The sequence below is a fragment of the Eschrichtius robustus genome, chromosome 12, assembly GCF_028021215.1.
Source record: "Eschrichtius robustus isolate mEscRob2 chromosome 12, mEscRob2.pri, whole genome shotgun sequence".
Classification (NCBI taxonomy): Eukaryota; Metazoa; Chordata; class Mammalia; order Artiodactyla; family Eschrichtiidae; genus Eschrichtius; species Eschrichtius robustus.
In genome coordinates this window covers 87,471,082-87,488,126 of record NC_090835.1, presented here as the reverse complement: position 1 = coordinate 87,488,126, position 17,045 = coordinate 87,471,082, and the positions used below count along the sequence as shown (strand labels likewise).

General features: G+C 43.8%; 1 protein-coding gene and 1 non-coding gene across 2 annotated transcripts; both read left to right on the top strand.

Annotated features, from left to right (window-relative positions):
• The first annotated feature begins 5,043 nt into the window (after window positions 1-5,043).
• On the top strand, window positions 5,044-10,436 carry BTN1A1 (butyrophilin subfamily 1 member A1). The gene is made up of 7 exons (XM_068558660.1): window positions 5,044-5,122; window positions 5,295-5,642; window positions 7,445-7,726; window positions 8,551-8,700; window positions 9,196-9,216; window positions 9,315-9,341; window positions 9,763-10,436. Exons 1-7 carry the CDS (start codon window positions 5,044-5,046, stop codon window positions 10,434-10,436), a joined length of 1,581 nt encoding a protein of 526 aa, XP_068414761.1.
• A 4,605-nt stretch (window positions 10,437-15,041) lies between these two features.
• Window positions 15,042-15,124, top strand: TRNAL-CAG (transfer RNA leucine (anticodon CAG)). Its single transcript has one exon. It is a non-coding gene; the product is annotated as a tRNA-Leu (tRNA).
• The last annotated feature ends 1,921 nt before the right edge of the window (window positions 15,125-17,045 follow it).

Below are 17,045 nucleotides of genomic sequence, written 5' to 3'. Positions count from 1 at the left end.
TTGTACATTTTGACCACCTTCCTCCAATTCCCCCTCTCCCCACCCTCCACTTCTGATAACCGCACATCTGATCTCTTTTTCTATGAGTTTGTTTGTTTGTTTGTTTTGAAGTATAATTGACCTACAGCACTATGTTAGTCCATGCTGCACAACACAGTGATTCAATATCTCTACACATTACAAAGCGATCACTACAAGATGCACATAAATTTAATACAGGCTTGGTAAATGGGGGATTATGTCAGTATTATAATGTCAACATATCATGAGGTCACATCTAGTTATTACCAGTATGCCAGTAGTGTGTGCCCTGAGAAAGAGCAGCTGACCTCAAAGGTCACTACAAGCCACAGAATACGGTGCTGTGCATGATGTGCCCATTCGCACCCAGCCCTTTGTCTTAGCTCGGTTTAGCCACGTGCAAAAGAAATAAGCCCAAGACTCTGAGCCAGAACCATCCCCCAGGGTCATCTCCGCAATTCATGTAGAGCCAGCAGCTGCCTCTTCAGCTGCGGCTTCTGACTAAGAAGAGGAAAAAGCTCCTGTGGACCGGCAGCAGCCAGCAGGGAGAATCCTGGTAGCAGTCCAGACCTAAATCAGAATGTATTTTTAATAAGACCCTCCAATGAAGCATATGCTCACTTAAGTTAGAGAAGTGCTGCTCTGGGAGGGATGGGGATGGGGCTAGGGAGGGATTGTAATCGCGCTAATAAATTACCTGAGACGTCTGACTATGGAAACTGTACTTAGAGACTGTTAAGGGCTGGGAAAAATCTGTGATGGGAACACAGAAAACTAAACAAAGGAAATAAGGTGAATCATTTAACTCCGTCCCTCCCCCATCCCCCTCAAACACAAAAAGTTGTACAGGAAAATAAATGTAATCATATGTGATCCTCAGCTCCATAAAAATATAGCCACAAAACCATGGTATTGGAAACGCTGAACAAAAATGATATATTTCTATTGGTGACATAAAAGAATGGTATTAGTCAGAGTTCTCCAGAGAGACAGGACCAATAGGATATACAGTATACAGATATATAGAAGGAGAGTTATTATGAGGGATAGGCTCACGTGATTATAGAGGCAAAGAAATCCCACAATCTGCCCTCTGGAACCTGGAGGCCCAGGAAAACTGGTGGTGTAGTTCCAGTCCAAACTCGAAGAACTGTGAACCAGGGGAGCCAATGATGTAAGTTCAGGTCAGAGTCCAAATGTCAGAGAACAAGAAGTGTTAATGTCTGAGGGAAGGAGCTGGAAGTCCCAGCTCAAGCACAGAGCAAATTCGCCCTTCCTGCATCTTTTTATTCTATTCAGGCCCTCAAAGGATTGGATGATTCCCACCTGCATTGGTGAGGACAATCTCTTCACTTACTGATTCAAATGCTTCTCTCTTCTGGAAACAGCCTCACAAACACAACCAGAAATGACATTTTACCAGTTACCTGGGTAGTCCTTAGCCCAGTCAAGTTGACACATAAACTCAACCATCACAAGAACGAAATCATCACTGATCATAATAGAGCATCAAAAAGTAATATCTAAAAATGGATTCATCAAGAAATAGCAACATAAATGTTACTCCTGAGACATATCTAGATAAATACCAGACAAAACCGCAAAGCATTTGAAGAGGCTATTTCTAGGGAATGAGGAAGGATAGGGTGGAAGTGGGACTAGTGCTTTTCTTAAAAGCTCTTTATACTTTTTTTTTTAAATGCTTTGTATGAATTACTTTGACAGAATAAAAACTACTTCTTAAAAAAAAGGAGTAAGTGGTTGCCTCAGTCAAATGCTGTCGGATGTCAAGTAAGACGAGGAAGAGAATAATCATTGGATCTGACTAATTTATAATATTAGGAAATTTGAATCGTGTGTGGTGAAAAGGGGAGTGTAGGGGGAGAAGCCCTGACATCTTGTCATTGCATTTGCTCTTATCCGGAGCACATCACACTCCTCAGCCCAAATAGTTTCATGTCTAAGAGGAAACAGTTTATGTTTCTAGGGCCCCAGAGTAACAGGAACTTGCTCATAGCAGCCCCACATCACAAAGGCACCTAAAAAACAATGGGAGCCATGAAAACTGGGGGCATCTAGAATCTCTGTTCCCTGATTGAGCCTGGACAACTCAGAGATCCTGCCACTGATTGTCCAAAACTGCTAGTTTCTGTCGAAATGACTCAGATATTATCCAGTCAGAACCTTGGCTGCCACATAATACCTTAATACCATTTGCTCTCTATTTCCCCAACCCCTTTCTTTCAGTCTAGCTCTCTTGCGTGCAAGTAAAAGCTCTTCCCCCTGCCCCAAATTTTCCTATAAGATATTTTGACAATGTAGAGCAAGGGATAGAAGTCTAATCAGAATGGGTTGAGGAGAGGAAACACATTATCGGTGATATTTTTGAAAGTTAAGCACAAATGGGAGCTGAGAATGAGGCAGGCACGTTTCAAACTAGGAAAGCCAAGGACTGGTGGGTGTGATTTAAGCTGCAAATTCTACTTCGGGTCTACATGCTGATAAGAGGTCAGAGACCTCAAAGAGCTCAGTTTAGGAGGGGAAGAAAGACCTGGAAACAAAAGACAAAAATAAACACATCTGCAACACACAGTAGGATTCAGGTCAGATTTGTGCCAGCAAAGAGGGACCAGGAAGTTGTCCATGTCACAGGATAAACCTGGCCCATCTTCCTGGAGAGTTGATTTCACTTGGAGGGGGCAATGTCTAGCCAGAGTCATATTTTTTTTAAATTTCATGTGTAATGCAGCAAATTGTTTAATTTACTTTAAACATTATAGATAAGACCAGAGACTTCTAATGTGAGTTGGACAGTACTCAGAGGCTCTGGGGAGAAGAGGCTGAGAGGAAGGAAAGAGGGAGGCCACTAGATCTTACAGCATTTTCTTGACCAGATTAAGGTGCCAGAACTGGGAGTTGGGGTCCACTAAGTAGACATGTAGGGATTTTTAAGCAAAAAGTGACAAGATCAGATTTGTATTTGAGAAAATTCATTCTCCTAGCACTCAGGTGGGTCCACTGGAGGAACTGTTTTTTGTTGGTCTTGATCATCGTCCCAATTAAAAGGCAAAGAACAAACGGGTGGTGAAGGGTTTTTGCCACACATATAATACAGGGTTGATGTCTTTAATTTCTAAAAAGTTCATACGTTTTGATTAAAAAAAAAAAAAAAAAAAGAGCTCCAGAAATCTAGAAAAAAAAAGGCAATTAGCTTGAAAAATTCACTTCTGGAATATATTAAAATATATAAACATGAAAAATGACCAGCCTCATTATATAAATGTATTGTGAAGTAATAATTTGGTCAACGTCATCCATTCCATTAGTGATGATGAGGAATAATAGCCCTCAATGCTGGCAGGAATTAGGTGAGAAGGACATTTCAGTTGATGGTGTGATAGGCTTGACATTTCAGGAAGAAACTTTGACAATATGTTCATACCATTTGACCTGATGACAATATTTCTGGGAATTCATCAGAAAGTTTATCAGGAAGCTATCAAAGATGTGGACAAAGACTTGTGTATAAAGCACACTATTTATAATAGGCAAAAAACTCAAGATGTCCCACAATCTTGGGAATTATAGGAACCTTCAATATGATATTGTGTAGCTATTAACAATGTTTCAAATTATATTTACAAAAGTATCAACAATTCTGCCAGAGGCTGTCATTATTTGCTGACATTATGAGTGATTTCTACTTTCAAAAATATACATATTTTTTAATTTTCCATAATGATATGGGGTTTAACCCAAAACAAGAAATTGCAGGCCTCATGAATTGCTTTTAGGGAAGCAGCTTTGGCAGAGAGACAACTTTGGGGCCCTGAAAACTGAATCACACAAATGTATTCCTAGCCTATCTTTAATTTTCAACTCACATAAATAATAATAGAATAACAACTTTCTCTCTTCTAAGTCCCTATTATATGCTAAGCACTTAACATGCTTAATCTCATTTAATCCTTGCAACACCACTCCAAAGAAGGTATTATTAACAATACTCCCATTTTAGAGATAAAAGAACTGAGGCTTCCAGAGGTGAATTAATGGCCCAAGGCCTTACATTTTCTTTTAGTGTTTTCTTGAATCCTTTTTCTTTTTTGCCCTGTCCCTTTCTGTTTAGCCCAGGTCATCAATGCATATCCTGATTTCTCAGCTGAAGACCACAAATCCACAGACCCTTCTCCTCTCTGGAAAACTTTATTTTTTCCCCAAAGTAAATACATCAGGGACCTGGGGGCAGGCTTTCCTGAGAGCACTTCCCCCTTCCTTCTCCTTTAACTTTTGCCCCTGGGGCCACAACCAGCTTTCTCATTTGGTAGCAGAAGCTTGTTGGTGCCTTTTCCTCCAACATCAGAGGTCAGTATCTGGAATTACTCTCACCCCCTGAGACAGCCAGCAGCCAGGAGGCATTTTCTCTCCCCCTGGCTCCTTCCTCCCTAGTCCTAGGCGCTCTACTCTTCAAGCCCTTTAGCTCTCTTCAGCTCCCCTTTCTCGTTCCATCTGCTCCCAATCTTTCTTCCTTTCTCTTCCAACTTATTCCCCTGGTCTCCATCTCTACCTCCATCACAGTATCTTTACTATCATTGCTAAAAGCAAATACCAAATTATTGTATTTGAAAGAAGAGGTTTTTTAGGGCAGTGGTTCCAAGGTTTGTCTATTTATATGAAACCCATTAATGGGTACTATGCCTCACAATTCCCTTCTCCTAAGTCTCTCTTGGGGGTTTAGGGCCCATTTTGTTGTTTTATACAGACAAGATTGACCAGACTTAGGGTGGTCGGTGAGAGCGTGCTGAGGGCCGCCTGGACTGAAAGTCTGCCCTGTGGGGGGAGGTGAGGAGGAAGATTCAGGTGCAAATGACTCCTTCCAAGTTGGAAGGAAGTGCTGGGAGGACGCGGGAGAACAGTGTCTCAACAACCCATAGCTATCTCCTATCCGTTCATCTCTCTCCTAGGCTGAAGCTCCTGACAAACTCGAGTCCGCCAGCATCTTGCTGCCCACAAAGGTTGGAGATGGCAGTCTTTCCAAACTCCTGTCTCCCCGGGTGTCTGCTCGTCTTCATTCTCCTCCAGGTGCCCGAGCTGGATTCTGGTAGGTCTCCCCTGTCTCTCTCTCTCTCTCCCTCTCTCTCTCTCTGTCTCTCTGGCCTACAAGGTTGAAATTTCTCAGTAATTGTAAACAATCCATTCGGCAGGATCCTGGTCTGTATCAGTCCTCAACTCCCACCTCCGCATTCTGTCTGATCCTCCTGGTTTTTTGGCAGCTCCCTTTGACGTGATTGGACCCCCGGAGCCCATCCTGGCGGTGGTGGGTGAAGATGCCGAGCTGCCCTGTCACCTCTCCCCCAACGTGAGCGCCGAGCGCATGGAGTTGCGGTGGTTCCGAGAGAAGGTCTCTCCCGCGGTGTTCGTGCGCCGGGAAGGGCGAGAGCAGCCCGGAGAGCAGATGGCCGAGTACCGGGGGAGAGTGACGCTGGTGGAGGACCGCATCGCGGAGGGGCGCGTCTCTGTGAGGATACAGGACGTCAAGGCCTCTGATGATGGGGAGTACCGATGCTTTCTCAGGCAGGACGAAAACTACGAAGAGGCCACCGTGCATCTGAAGGTGGCGGGTGAGTAGACCCGTTTTGACTTTCTCCGGTGACTCCATGAGGGATATATTTTCCTATGGATCTGTTACTTTGGAAGCCATCGGATTCATTCCCCAAATCCCTTTTAGGTTGGAAGAGGTTGGCAGGCCTAGAGTAGGAGATGAGTAGGAAGGGGGTTTGAGTTGAGCGTGGAGAGGGAGCAGCGGAATTATCTTTCTGGGCGGAGCTTTATTTCAATGATGTCCTGCCTTTCTCTCTCAATTATAGCATAAGCATTTCCCCATGTTATTAATTAAATAAGTGTAAGATGTGATGACATTCTCTTCTATTAATAGACCATAATTTGCTTGATCAAAGCCCAGAATTAAGCATTTCAGTTGTGTCTATTTTTCACTATTACATTAAGGCTGTGGTGAGCAACCTCAATGCATACTTTGACGCTGCTTTATGGATTAGTACCCAAAGACCAATTTCCTAAAATCATGGAGCATGGCTGCTTGTTAAGGGTCTTGATCTACCTACAAAAGTTTTTGTTTTTGTTTCCTTCTTCCTTTCAAGCCAAATTTCAGAGTAAAACAACAAGGAAAATGGTATACACTCAGGAGGAAAGTATGCATTGAGGTCTGACTTTCCCACTTGGCATCAAACAAATCTCTTTCTGAGCTATCTTCCCTACTGTAAAACTGGGGAAGCACCACCTCTCAAACAAAGTTTTGCAGAAATGAAATAAAATGAGACAATATATGAGAAACTGCTTTGTCAATTCTAAAAGCATTATGCACTTGTAAGATATTATTACTGTGCCTCGGACTGCCCTACAATGTATAATACACAAGTATATTGCTTTTCATGTATGTAGTCAAATAAAGATAAAGTTTGAAAAATACCTGGGTGAAATCTGGGTCCCTGCCTCATAATAGAGTGCCCCACATGGCAGCATCATATATAACTCATATTTCCTTTTTAGGGAAGTCTCTTAAATGTTGGTTATAAAGCCCTAGAGATTTGATAGCATAAAGCTGTCATTGTTACCTTTTCTGAGTGATAGACACCTTTGAGAATCTGCTGAGGGTGGTGGCCCTTTTCATGAAAAGAATACACATTTTCACGTACATGCACAACTTGGGATATGGATTTAAACCAATAGTTGTGGATATGTGTTTAAGAACTCTTCTCTGAAGCTTGCTGTTTTTCTGTACTTTGTGGAATTGTAAGAAAATAATTAGGCTGAACAGAAAGGAAAAACAGCTTCATGTTGATTTATGTCAGAATTTAATTGGGGGGTGGGGGTAGATGAGGTTGAAATCATTTAAGAAAATTCCTGAATCAGTATCACAGGTAAGTGAAACCTAAATTGTCAACTACAATCTCAGTGCAAAGAACCTCCAATCCCCCTTCTCCTCAAGGATACTCCTTCTCTGTTCATCCTTACATTCTCAATCCTAGCCCTTTTCCTACCCAAAGCCTTCTCATGATACTTCCAACCACAGAGCTCTCTCCCATCTCTGGAGCTCCCAGCCTAGACTCACTAACCCACCCCTAAGCCATTGGGCTTGCTGTTCCCGCTGACTGGACAAGCACCCCATGTCTGTCCATCAAACTCCTGCCCACAATTCCAACACTAAATCCCAACACAGCACCCCTTTCTGATAAGATGTATTCTTTTATTGATACCTCTGTTTCCTTGTGTAATAAAATATGGAGATGAGTCCCTCTCATCCCCAGTTCCCTGGGGTTTCTCTTTCTCAAACTATGTAGTCCTGTGGTTATAAGGCTCCCAGAGGATGTCCGCTAAAAGAGTAAGTTGCCTCCTTTCTCCATAGCTCTGGGCTCTGATCCTCACATCCACATGGAAGTTCAAGAGAGTGGAGACATCTGGCTGGAGTGTACCTCAGTAGGATGGTACCCAGAGCCCCAGGTACAGTGGCGAACTCCCAAGGGAGAGGAGTTTCCATCCGTGTCAGAGTCCAGGAACCCTGATGAAGAAGGTCTGTTCACCGTGGCAGCTTCAGTGATCATCAGGGACACCTCCATGAAGAATGTATCCTGCTGTATCCGGAACCTCCTTGTCGGCCAAGAGAAAGAAGTAGAGATTTCTATACCAGGTCAATGAAATCAGTGCTAGGTTCCTTTTTGACACAGCTTCAGGGGCACATCACATGGGACCCCTGCCCGGCTGTAACCTCATGGCAGACTTGTCTATTTTCCTCACCTTAAGCTTTCCCCCACCTAAACTCTTGCCCACCGAGCCCCACCAGCCTCACTAGAAGAGTAGAGATTCTGAAGGTATAAATTTTACCTAGATCTCATACAAATTCCAGACTTTCTATCTTGGGAGATATATCTTGGTAGAGAAGCTTTGTCTCTGGGGGGGGTCTTATGGATCTAACTAAGTTAGTTCTCCTGTTTCCACCCTTGCCTCCCCTTCCTCCCCATTCCATGCTAGAGCTCTGTCTAAGTTTCCAGGGTCCTCAGGGAAGCAAATCTTCTCATTATTCCCTACACACTATCTCTGGTTCAGGCAGGAAATTTTCCTTATTCTTTGGTCATTGAGTCCCATTCTGTTGCACTCAGATGTGACATTTCCCCTTCCTTATTTACTTCCCTCAACCCCTTGGCTCCCATCCTGCATTGATAGCTAAGGAGAAATTTCCATGAAAACAGGAATTGGTCCATTATATTCTTTATCTCACAGGTCCTGTCCCCAAATGACTCTTGTTCATCTTCATTCCTCTCTTTCTCTGCTCTCTGTTACTTAAGACTAAATTTATCTGAAAAGCTCAGAGTGGCATTGGAGGGACTATTTTGCCATGGGAGGAATGTGAGAGGCCCAGGTCATCCTCTCTTCCACCCCCTTTTGGAATCAGGAGAGGAGCTGGACTTGCTCTGAGTTTCTCAACAAATGTCCTTCTTGGGGATTTTGTTTTAGCTCCCTTCTCCCCAAGGCTGACTCCCTGGATGGTGGCTGTGGCTGTGGTCTTGATGGTCCTAGGACTTCTCACAATTGGGTCCATATTTTTCACTTGGAGACTATACGAGGAAAGATCCAGACAGAGGAGGCATGAATTCAGCTCTAAAGGTAAGTCACAGAATCCCAGTCTTCTTTTTGGGAGTGCTTCCAAGTGGGATTGGATCCAAGTCCTTTAGGATGACTGCCAATGGGAAGATAATTGATCCTAGAATTCTGAAAGTCAGAGGGGATTATAAGGCTCCTGAAGTCAGTGGCACCCAATATGAAGAATAACAGAGGTTTGGGGTACAAGACGAGTCAAAACCAATTCTAACTGAGAGAATAGACCTGATGTTTATTCACTACTCACCTTCAGACTCTATCCTTACTTTTAACTTGGTTTCCCAGTAACGACTAAAGATCTGATCCCAAGCCAGTAGGAACTTCCTGCATATTTCTTAGAAAACAAAACATAATCCTTGTTCTTCATTTATTGATAATGCTTCAACAATCAGGTAGTCATGAAGTAAACAGTTACTCCTTTGTGTGTTTCTTACACCTGTTTTGTCCCCTCCCTCATGCCCACTCTAGAAGGTCACTAAGGTACTTCTGTTTGTTTTCCAGAGAAACTCCTGGAAGAGCTCAGTAAGTTCTATCTTCTTCTAATTATTTCATCCACAAGGTTTTCTCTCTCTTATTATAAAACATGTCAATAACACTGTTTCCCCCCTCCCCCCTTGCAGAATGGAAAAAGGCTACATTGCATGCAGGTCAGTGACTCTAAGTATCTCAAGGGCTCCGAGGATCTGCCTTGCAGGGATTCAAAGTCCTACAGTACTTGGAAGTAAAAACCACTAACATATTTTAGTGATGAGGATATAGAGGGGATAGACGATGGCAAATGGCCTCAACATTTTCCTTGAGGCACACAGAGGGCCCTTGGAAGATGGCTAGAAGACAAGTCCCCTCTGACAGGGTCCCATGGGGCACTGGGGACAGTCAGTTCATACATCACCCTGTGGCTGTGGATGGAAGAGGGGACTAGAGGCAGCTGAGCAGGCCAGGCAGCTCTCTTCCTGAGGGGACCTGTCAACTGCTAGAGCAGTGTCCCACTTCTTTGGAGAAGAAAGGATAGTTCTTTCAACCTTTACCATTCACTGATGTTCAGACTCACTTTCTCTCTGTCCCTAGTTGATGTGACTCTGGATCCAGATACCGCCCACCCCCACCTCTTTCTGTATGAGAATTCAAAATCTGTCCGATTGGAAGATTCACGTCAGAAACTGCCTGAGAAACCAGAGAGATTTGACTCCTGGCCTTGTGTGTTGGGTCGTGAGGCCTTCACCTCGGGGAGACATTACTGGGAGGTGGAGGTGGGAGACAGGACTGACTGGGCAATCGGGGTGTGTAGGGAGAACGTGATGAAGAAAGGATTTGACCCCATGACTCCCGAGAATGGGTTCTGGGCTGTGGAGTTGTATGGAAACGGGTACTGGGCGCTCACCCCCCTGCGGACCCCTCTCCCATTGGCGGGACCCCCCCGCCGAGTTGGGATCTTCCTGGACTGTGAATCAGGAGACATCTGCTTCTACAACATGACTGAGGGATCCCATATCTATACTTTCTCTAATGCCTCTTTCTCAGGCCCCCTCCGGCCCTTCTTCTGCCTGTGGTCCTGTGGTAAAAAGCCCCTGACCATCTGCCCAATCACTGATGGGCTTGAGGGAGTCACAGTAGTTGCTGATCCCAAGGACCTTTCTAAGGACATCCCACTCTCGCCCATGGGGCAGGACTCTGCCTCTGGGGATACAGACACCCTCCATTCTAAACTGATCCCTCCCCAGCCCAGCCAACGGGTACCTTAAGGAATACCCCAGCTCAACCGTTTCCCTTCGCTCTTACCCCCTTCTCTATCATCCCCTGGGGCTTCATCTGCCAGCTGTACCCGGCCCCTGTTTCTTCTGTTGGGTAGGGATTGATTACTCTTGAGAAGGTTGTGTTGCTGCTGATAGAGTGTGGGGTGCAGGACCTTCCTAATCTGTTTCCGTTTCTGTTTCAGTATTCAGGGGGCGGAGAGGTGACTCAAACTACTTCTCGAGTTCTCCTGGCCCTGGAGGCCAAAGCCTATAAGAAGGCACTTGAAGCTCAGGGATGGAGATGGGCTTAGGCTGGCCTAGGGTTGTGACAGAAACATCTTGGTGTCCAGAATAGGAATATGTAGAGGAACAGGTTTTAGGCAAGCAGAAAACCCAAAGGATCCTGGGAAGGGAAGATCTGAGGCTGAAATCCCATAAAGGAACTTGGAGGGGAAGTCATGATAGAAGAAAGTGAGGTGAACCCAGGCCAGTGATGGACATCTGGCCTGCCCCTAGAGTTTTAGGGCCTATATGTCAAATTTTTTAAGTCATATCCTCTGGGGTGGATCTGAGCAATTGGCGAGGAGAGTAAAGAAGAGATGAAATGAGCAGGGCTAAGGGATCAGACAGAACGTTTGATAGAGGAGAGAATTTTAGATAAAATTCAAAGGTTGTGTTCACAGCCATGCCTCGGCCCTGTTCCCCTCTCTGCACCCGCGTTTCTCCCTTGCCTGGGGCTCATCTCAACCTAACTTTGTTGACTCCACAAGTCTCACGTTCTCTTCTTCTTCTTGATCTAGAATCTCTCCATTTCAGAGGCTTTTCCAGGCATCATCGTTCAGTAATATCACCACTTTATCAGCCATTGTCTCAGCCTCAACCCAACATTTGGTTTAAAGCCTCCACCATACCTTTAATTAGCTTCGACCACCACCCACTTCCACACCGCACCACCAATCGCTCTCTCCCCACCCAGCTTTCCTACACGCTGCTTCTCCTCAGGGTTCCCTGAAGGCTGCATCATTGTGCTCAGCACAGCTGGATTGATCGCAGTTGCCTGTATTTGCATTTTCCTGTATACGTGTGTCTTGTCTTGCCAACAGACTGCAAATTTATCCAGGCTCCCAGCTTTCATTTCCACTGGGTTTTCCAGTTTCCAGGATAGATGTCGCCCATGGTCTTAACCTAATAAATAAGTCTGTCTGATTGCTGAAAACAGCATCTGCACCTTCCTTTCTTTATCCCAACAAGTGGAACTGAACCAAAAACAGAGGAAAGAAACCTGCGTGGGTATGCAGTGAGCCAAAGCAGTGTGGTTCTGTTTATCCAAGACCCATCCCCAGACCTGATGGCAGTGGGCTCACCAGGGAAGGGGCTATTGTCCCAGGATGGTCCAGCTACTTACAATAAGGCCACAGTGCCAATGGCTACCTACCCTTAGCCTCTGGAGGAAATGTTGGGGAAATTTTAGTGGTGATGCCTCATAATTGGAAAAACAAACAAACCTGGCTGATCTTTAAACCGCTGTTCCAGAGGAAAGGCCCTTTGGATTCCTACTTTGAAGGCCCTGATAGTTCAGTGAGATGCCCACTTTTCCCTATGTTGCCCCAAGCAAGGATCAGGAATAGTCCCCCTCACAGAGGGTCTGACCTTAATGCAAATCAAGCAGCTCTGTTGCCCAAAGGGACAGACTGTGAGTCTCCAAAGGTTCACCGAGTGGTGGGAGATCACCTCCTAAGTATGCCTCTTGCTGAGAAATTATTAAAATCAGAGCTCTACTCATCAGACGAGAACTCCAAATTATGTTCTTACTAACATATTATTTCCATTATTGTGCCACATCATATTTCTCATGATTAAGCTAAAAACCAACTTTTATAAGTTTTCAGTCTACCTGCTACCCTCATAGAGGACTATGACAAATTAAAACCAAGCATTCTCTCTTAGGTGGAAATTCTGAACACCAGACAGGTCTATTATCATCACATTCAGGATACTTTAAGTGAAATATGACAAGGACAACAATATTCCACCACTCACTTTTCGTCATTGTCGGCTCCACTTAGGTTTTGGTTATGATTTTGGTGTCCCCCTACTGACTTGGGACCTACATAACAATATCTAGATAATCATATGTTCATGGATGTATTGCTAGATTATTTTTAAGTGAATCCACATCCAGGCTTATGAATCAGGAGACCACAGAGGTCTTACTTTGGGAAGGGGTCAAGAAGAAAATGTAATAGATGAGAAGCGACTTTCCACATTAACTCCAACTGCCTCCTTTCACAGATGAGGAAATTGAAGGTAAGAGGAATGAAATGATTTGATTAAAGGCACATAGTATGTGCCCATGCCAGGACCTGAAAGCAGGGGTCCTTGCTATCTGTCCAAGACATCTTCCACTGAGCAAACCACAGCTGAATAGGAGGATAGATTAAGTTCATCTGGGGACTGGAGCTTCAGAAAATTGTTTAGAGGAATTACAAAGGTGGAACTGAGGGCTGGTACCTGGAGAACCAGATAAAAAGGGCTCCTCCCTCCATTATTTCATGGACCCCCAGCACCCAAGGTCCTCCTCTCCTTGCCCCTTCTTCAAACCCTACTCACCCCACTCTACACTGTACTCCTGGGAGAAGAACATCATTTACCCCTGCTTTAAAAGTATTCATTTGTGCTCAAATTGTACTTTTAGATAGTAAAAAAGTTCAAAAAACAAAGTCCAAACTTCTTTAAAAATACTTGAGAACCTCAAGCAGTTGTTTTGCTAGTTTAATGTACAATGTGTATCCTGAAATGTATATGTAAAATCTCACTCCGAATAGATGGGACTGCCACAGGAACCCTTCTCTGAGAGTAGAAAGAGAAATCGTCATAGGTTTTAATTAGTTCTGCGACTTCCCTCCCCTTCCTATTTCCTCATGATCTTCAAGGAAAATGGTTACCAAACACAGTACTGAGCTGGTAGTAGATTCTTAGGAAACATCTGTGTTCACCCCCCCTCCCAGGTTTTTAGCCTCTTTACATGAGGCACCCTGAGGGAGAACTTATCTGATGAGCCTTGAGGCTTTCTTTCCAGCTGGCACCAGCTACCAGTGCCTGGAAGAAATTAACAGTCTTGGTCGTTCTGGCTTTATTTTCATATCTTCCAAAAGAGAAGAAAGGTGGCCTTGCTGGTGCTTTGCCAAAGCCCGTCTTAATCACCTGAAGCAGAATCGGTGATACTGTGATTTTAGAAGCACCAAAAAGGCCTCTCTTCCACCACTGCAAATAATTAATTGTAGTATTTCCAAGGCCTGATTTTCTTTTTTAACCAGAAACAAAAACCTCTCACCCCACAGCTAAAGATCAGCCCCAAAATGCAAATGCTACTGTAATGATAGTAATAGACTTCATTTCACACACCAAATGCCAACTCTGGTCATCACATGTTTGAAAGGGCCTGCCTCTCTTTAACAGAGATTCTGTGAGATAGTTGAGCTCAGACATTCAAATTAAGAGAAAAATAACTGTACAACTTCTATCATCCCTTATCAACAACAGCTCTTCCGCGCCATCTCTCTGCATATCCCAATTCATCTGTCCCTTCTGACTCCAGACCCACTCAGGTCTCCTCAAAACTTCTCAAAACCTGAGTCCACTCCCAACTACATGCACATTTACTCTCATTTTAAAATTTAAAATGGAAATAGCCTTTTTCCTTGAATACATATGGAAGTTCATTTTAAAAAATAAAAATGATCAAAATCTCATCACTCAGATATAACCGATGTCAAAATTTGGGTTTATCCTCTCCTTAAAAAAACAAAACAAAACTATATCTCCATGGTTTAGTTCTAAGGACCTAAACTAAATTCTCTTTGAGGAGTGTTCCATACCAATTAGAAACTCTTTGTGGTACAGATCTGGTAGCTTTGCTGGACATAAACAGAGATTTAGGAAAGCCATAAGAATTAATGGAAGATAAAGCCATACACTTGTAGAAAGTGAAAGGCAGAACTGGTCTCAAGTTTGATGCCTCCTTCTGAGAACAGTATAACATCCATACAGAAAAGTCCACAAATCCTCAGTGTACAGCTAGATAATTCGGAACAAGAAGCAAGACACCCGGACACCCTTACACTGGTCCCCAGCGTAACCCCAGCGGGGAGATTTACAACAGAAAGGACAGGAGGGAGGAGTGAGCTAGCACCCGAGAGGGCTGGGCCTCGGCGAGCACCAAACTGAATAAATAGCCTAAAACCTCCCGGAGCAGGTGTCAATTTAAGTAAGGCAACTTCAGCAACGTGGGTGCCATTATTTGAACAAGAATTCTGTCGAGAATGGAGAAAAAGTTCCCTTACTCTTGGGTACCCGGGCCTGCGCCGCCACGCCCGCGGCAGCCAGGAATCAAATCCGCTTTCATGCAGAAGAAGCCCCCCGGGGGCCCCGGCAACCTGGCACTTATTCCGCACTTCCATCCAGGGTCGGCGTCCAGGGCAGTTCGCAAACTTGTGGTTTCGCTTTTTAACCGAAGAATTTCCAAATCCTCAGGAAAAAAAAAAAAAAAAAAAAAGTTGACTAGCGTTCAGGTAAACACGGAAATGAAATCCGAGAGCAGTTCGTGCGCAGTTAGTCAGGATGGCCGAGCGGTCTAAGGCGCTGCGTTCAGGTCGCAGTCTCCCCTGGAGGCGTGGGTTCGAATCCCACTCCTGACAACTCGCTTTTTTAAATTGTTAACGATTGTATGTGTATCACTTACTTACATCCTTCCATGTTCATCTCGTGGATTCATCCTTTTTTTTTTTTTAAATAAATTATCCGAAATAAAAAAATTAAAATATTGTAAAAAAAGAAACGATCCGAGCTCTAGAATGAAAGCACTTTGTACCCAGAACACAATTTAAGATCTAGTCATTTTAATCTCATCTCCTTTCACTGTCTCTAGTTGTCTGTCCCTCTCTCTCTCCTTCACATTCAAGGAGTCGAATGAATGTTACTCCTCAATTATCACTGATGTCCACAGGGCCCTTCTTTTGTTTTATTTATTTATGGATTCCTTTTTAATTGCCTTTCAATTTCATTTTTCGTCTCCCACCCCAATAAGAAATCACTGGAAAGATCATCCTTTTCTTTCTTGCTATATGTTTTTGTAGAACATGTATTTTTGGTTTCGGTACATGCGTTTTTAATTTACATAAGTGACGCTGTGTCATATATCTCATTCTATTTTTACTTTGTCCCTTTCGTGCCACAGTTTTTTAATCTGTGTTGCTGTGCGTACCTCTAGACCCCATCTAGAACTATTATTTTTAATTACTGTACAGAGGTCTGCAATGTGTGTCCTCACCCAGGGATGACTCCCAGATTAGGTCCAACGCCCTCCCACCACAAGTAAGGGTGCCATCAATGAACATCTTCCTACGTATTCCATTATGAAGCTGTGTAAGATTTTCCGCAGGATTGACTTGCAGGTCATGAGGGTCTGACAGTTTACAAATTTTGCAGTTCAGAACAGCACCCAGGACCCAGGACCCAGGACCCAGGAAGGGAGATTTAGACACACACAAATTCATGTTTAGTGACATCTCCAGAAACATCCCTCAAATTCAATTTTCCTGACGTCCAGCCCGCTTATTTTGAGCATTAATACTACAGTTACAAATATTAACCTACAGTGTTTCTATTCTGAACTCAAAACTTGGATAGCGAATATTATTTTTACATAATTTATTGCAAAGCCCCCCAAAATCAAAAACCTCAGGTGACTGGAATTCTCTCCTCTCCATTCCTTTTTTAAAAAAGAAATCTAATAACAGTTTACAAAGGCAGAAAATAGGGTGAATCTCTTATGATCATTGATATTTAGAATTGTTCTGCCGCCTCTCTCCTCTAAATTCCTCAGAACTCACAGAAAGGTTCATACATACACTGAAAGAAAAGTGAATTGGTATGTCTTAGAAAGACGGTCGTTAGCAAGGCTAGAAAAGAACAAACAAATGAAGTTTCCCTTTATTGCCTAGGTGACCATATATGGTCCATTTCTGCCCATTTAGGGTCCCCACGTGGGCCCTGGAAACATATGAGAAATGAGGAAATGGCAAATAGGCACAACTCCTAGGGTAATAGGAGAAGCATTCAAAAGTGCCTGGAGGGTCACTAGGTGGGTCCAACGCTATTCAGGCTACCTGGGCTCTGCCACTTATGAGCTGTATGACCTTCCAGTCAAATGACTTTGTATCCCTTGCCTTGGTGACTTCCTCTTTAAAATGGAGGAAATAATTGAAACTTACCCCATATGTATGCTGTGAGATTGCATGATTTGGTATATACAAAGTGCTTGGCAAATAATAAAGGCCTGATAAATCCCTGGCATAAATGCCTAATAAATCTTTTTGTTGTTGTTGTAGTTGAGCACCCGCTGTTTGCCAAGGCCTCTGAACAGGACAGGTGCAGCTCCTACCCCGAGGAATAGACATGTTGGCAGCAAAAGCAGGTATGGAGCAAGTAGATGAGTGTTGCTACCCAGGAAGAAATGGGAAATAAAGACCCTTTTAGCTTTACATCTCCATAGGAGAACCTCAGCAGCCCAGCTAGAGGTCCCACTTAATCCACAACTTGTAAATTCAAGTTCCATCC

What these genes read in the sequence shown, in the direction of transcription:
- BTN1A1 (XM_068558660.1), top strand. Translation starts at nt 5,044, where the DNA reads ATGGCAGTCTTTCCAAACTCCTGTCTCCCCGGGTGTCTGCTCGTCTTC. An exon ending in GCATGAATTCAGCTCTAAAG is followed by an intron (nt 8,701 to 9,195) that starts GTAAGTCACAGA and finishes TTTGTTTTCCAG; the next exon opens with AGAAACTCCTGGAAGAGCTC. An exon ending in GAAACTCCTGGAAGAGCTCA is followed by an intron (nt 9,217 to 9,314) that starts GTAAGTTCTATC and finishes CCCCCCTTGCAG; the next exon opens with AATGGAAAAAGGCTACATTG.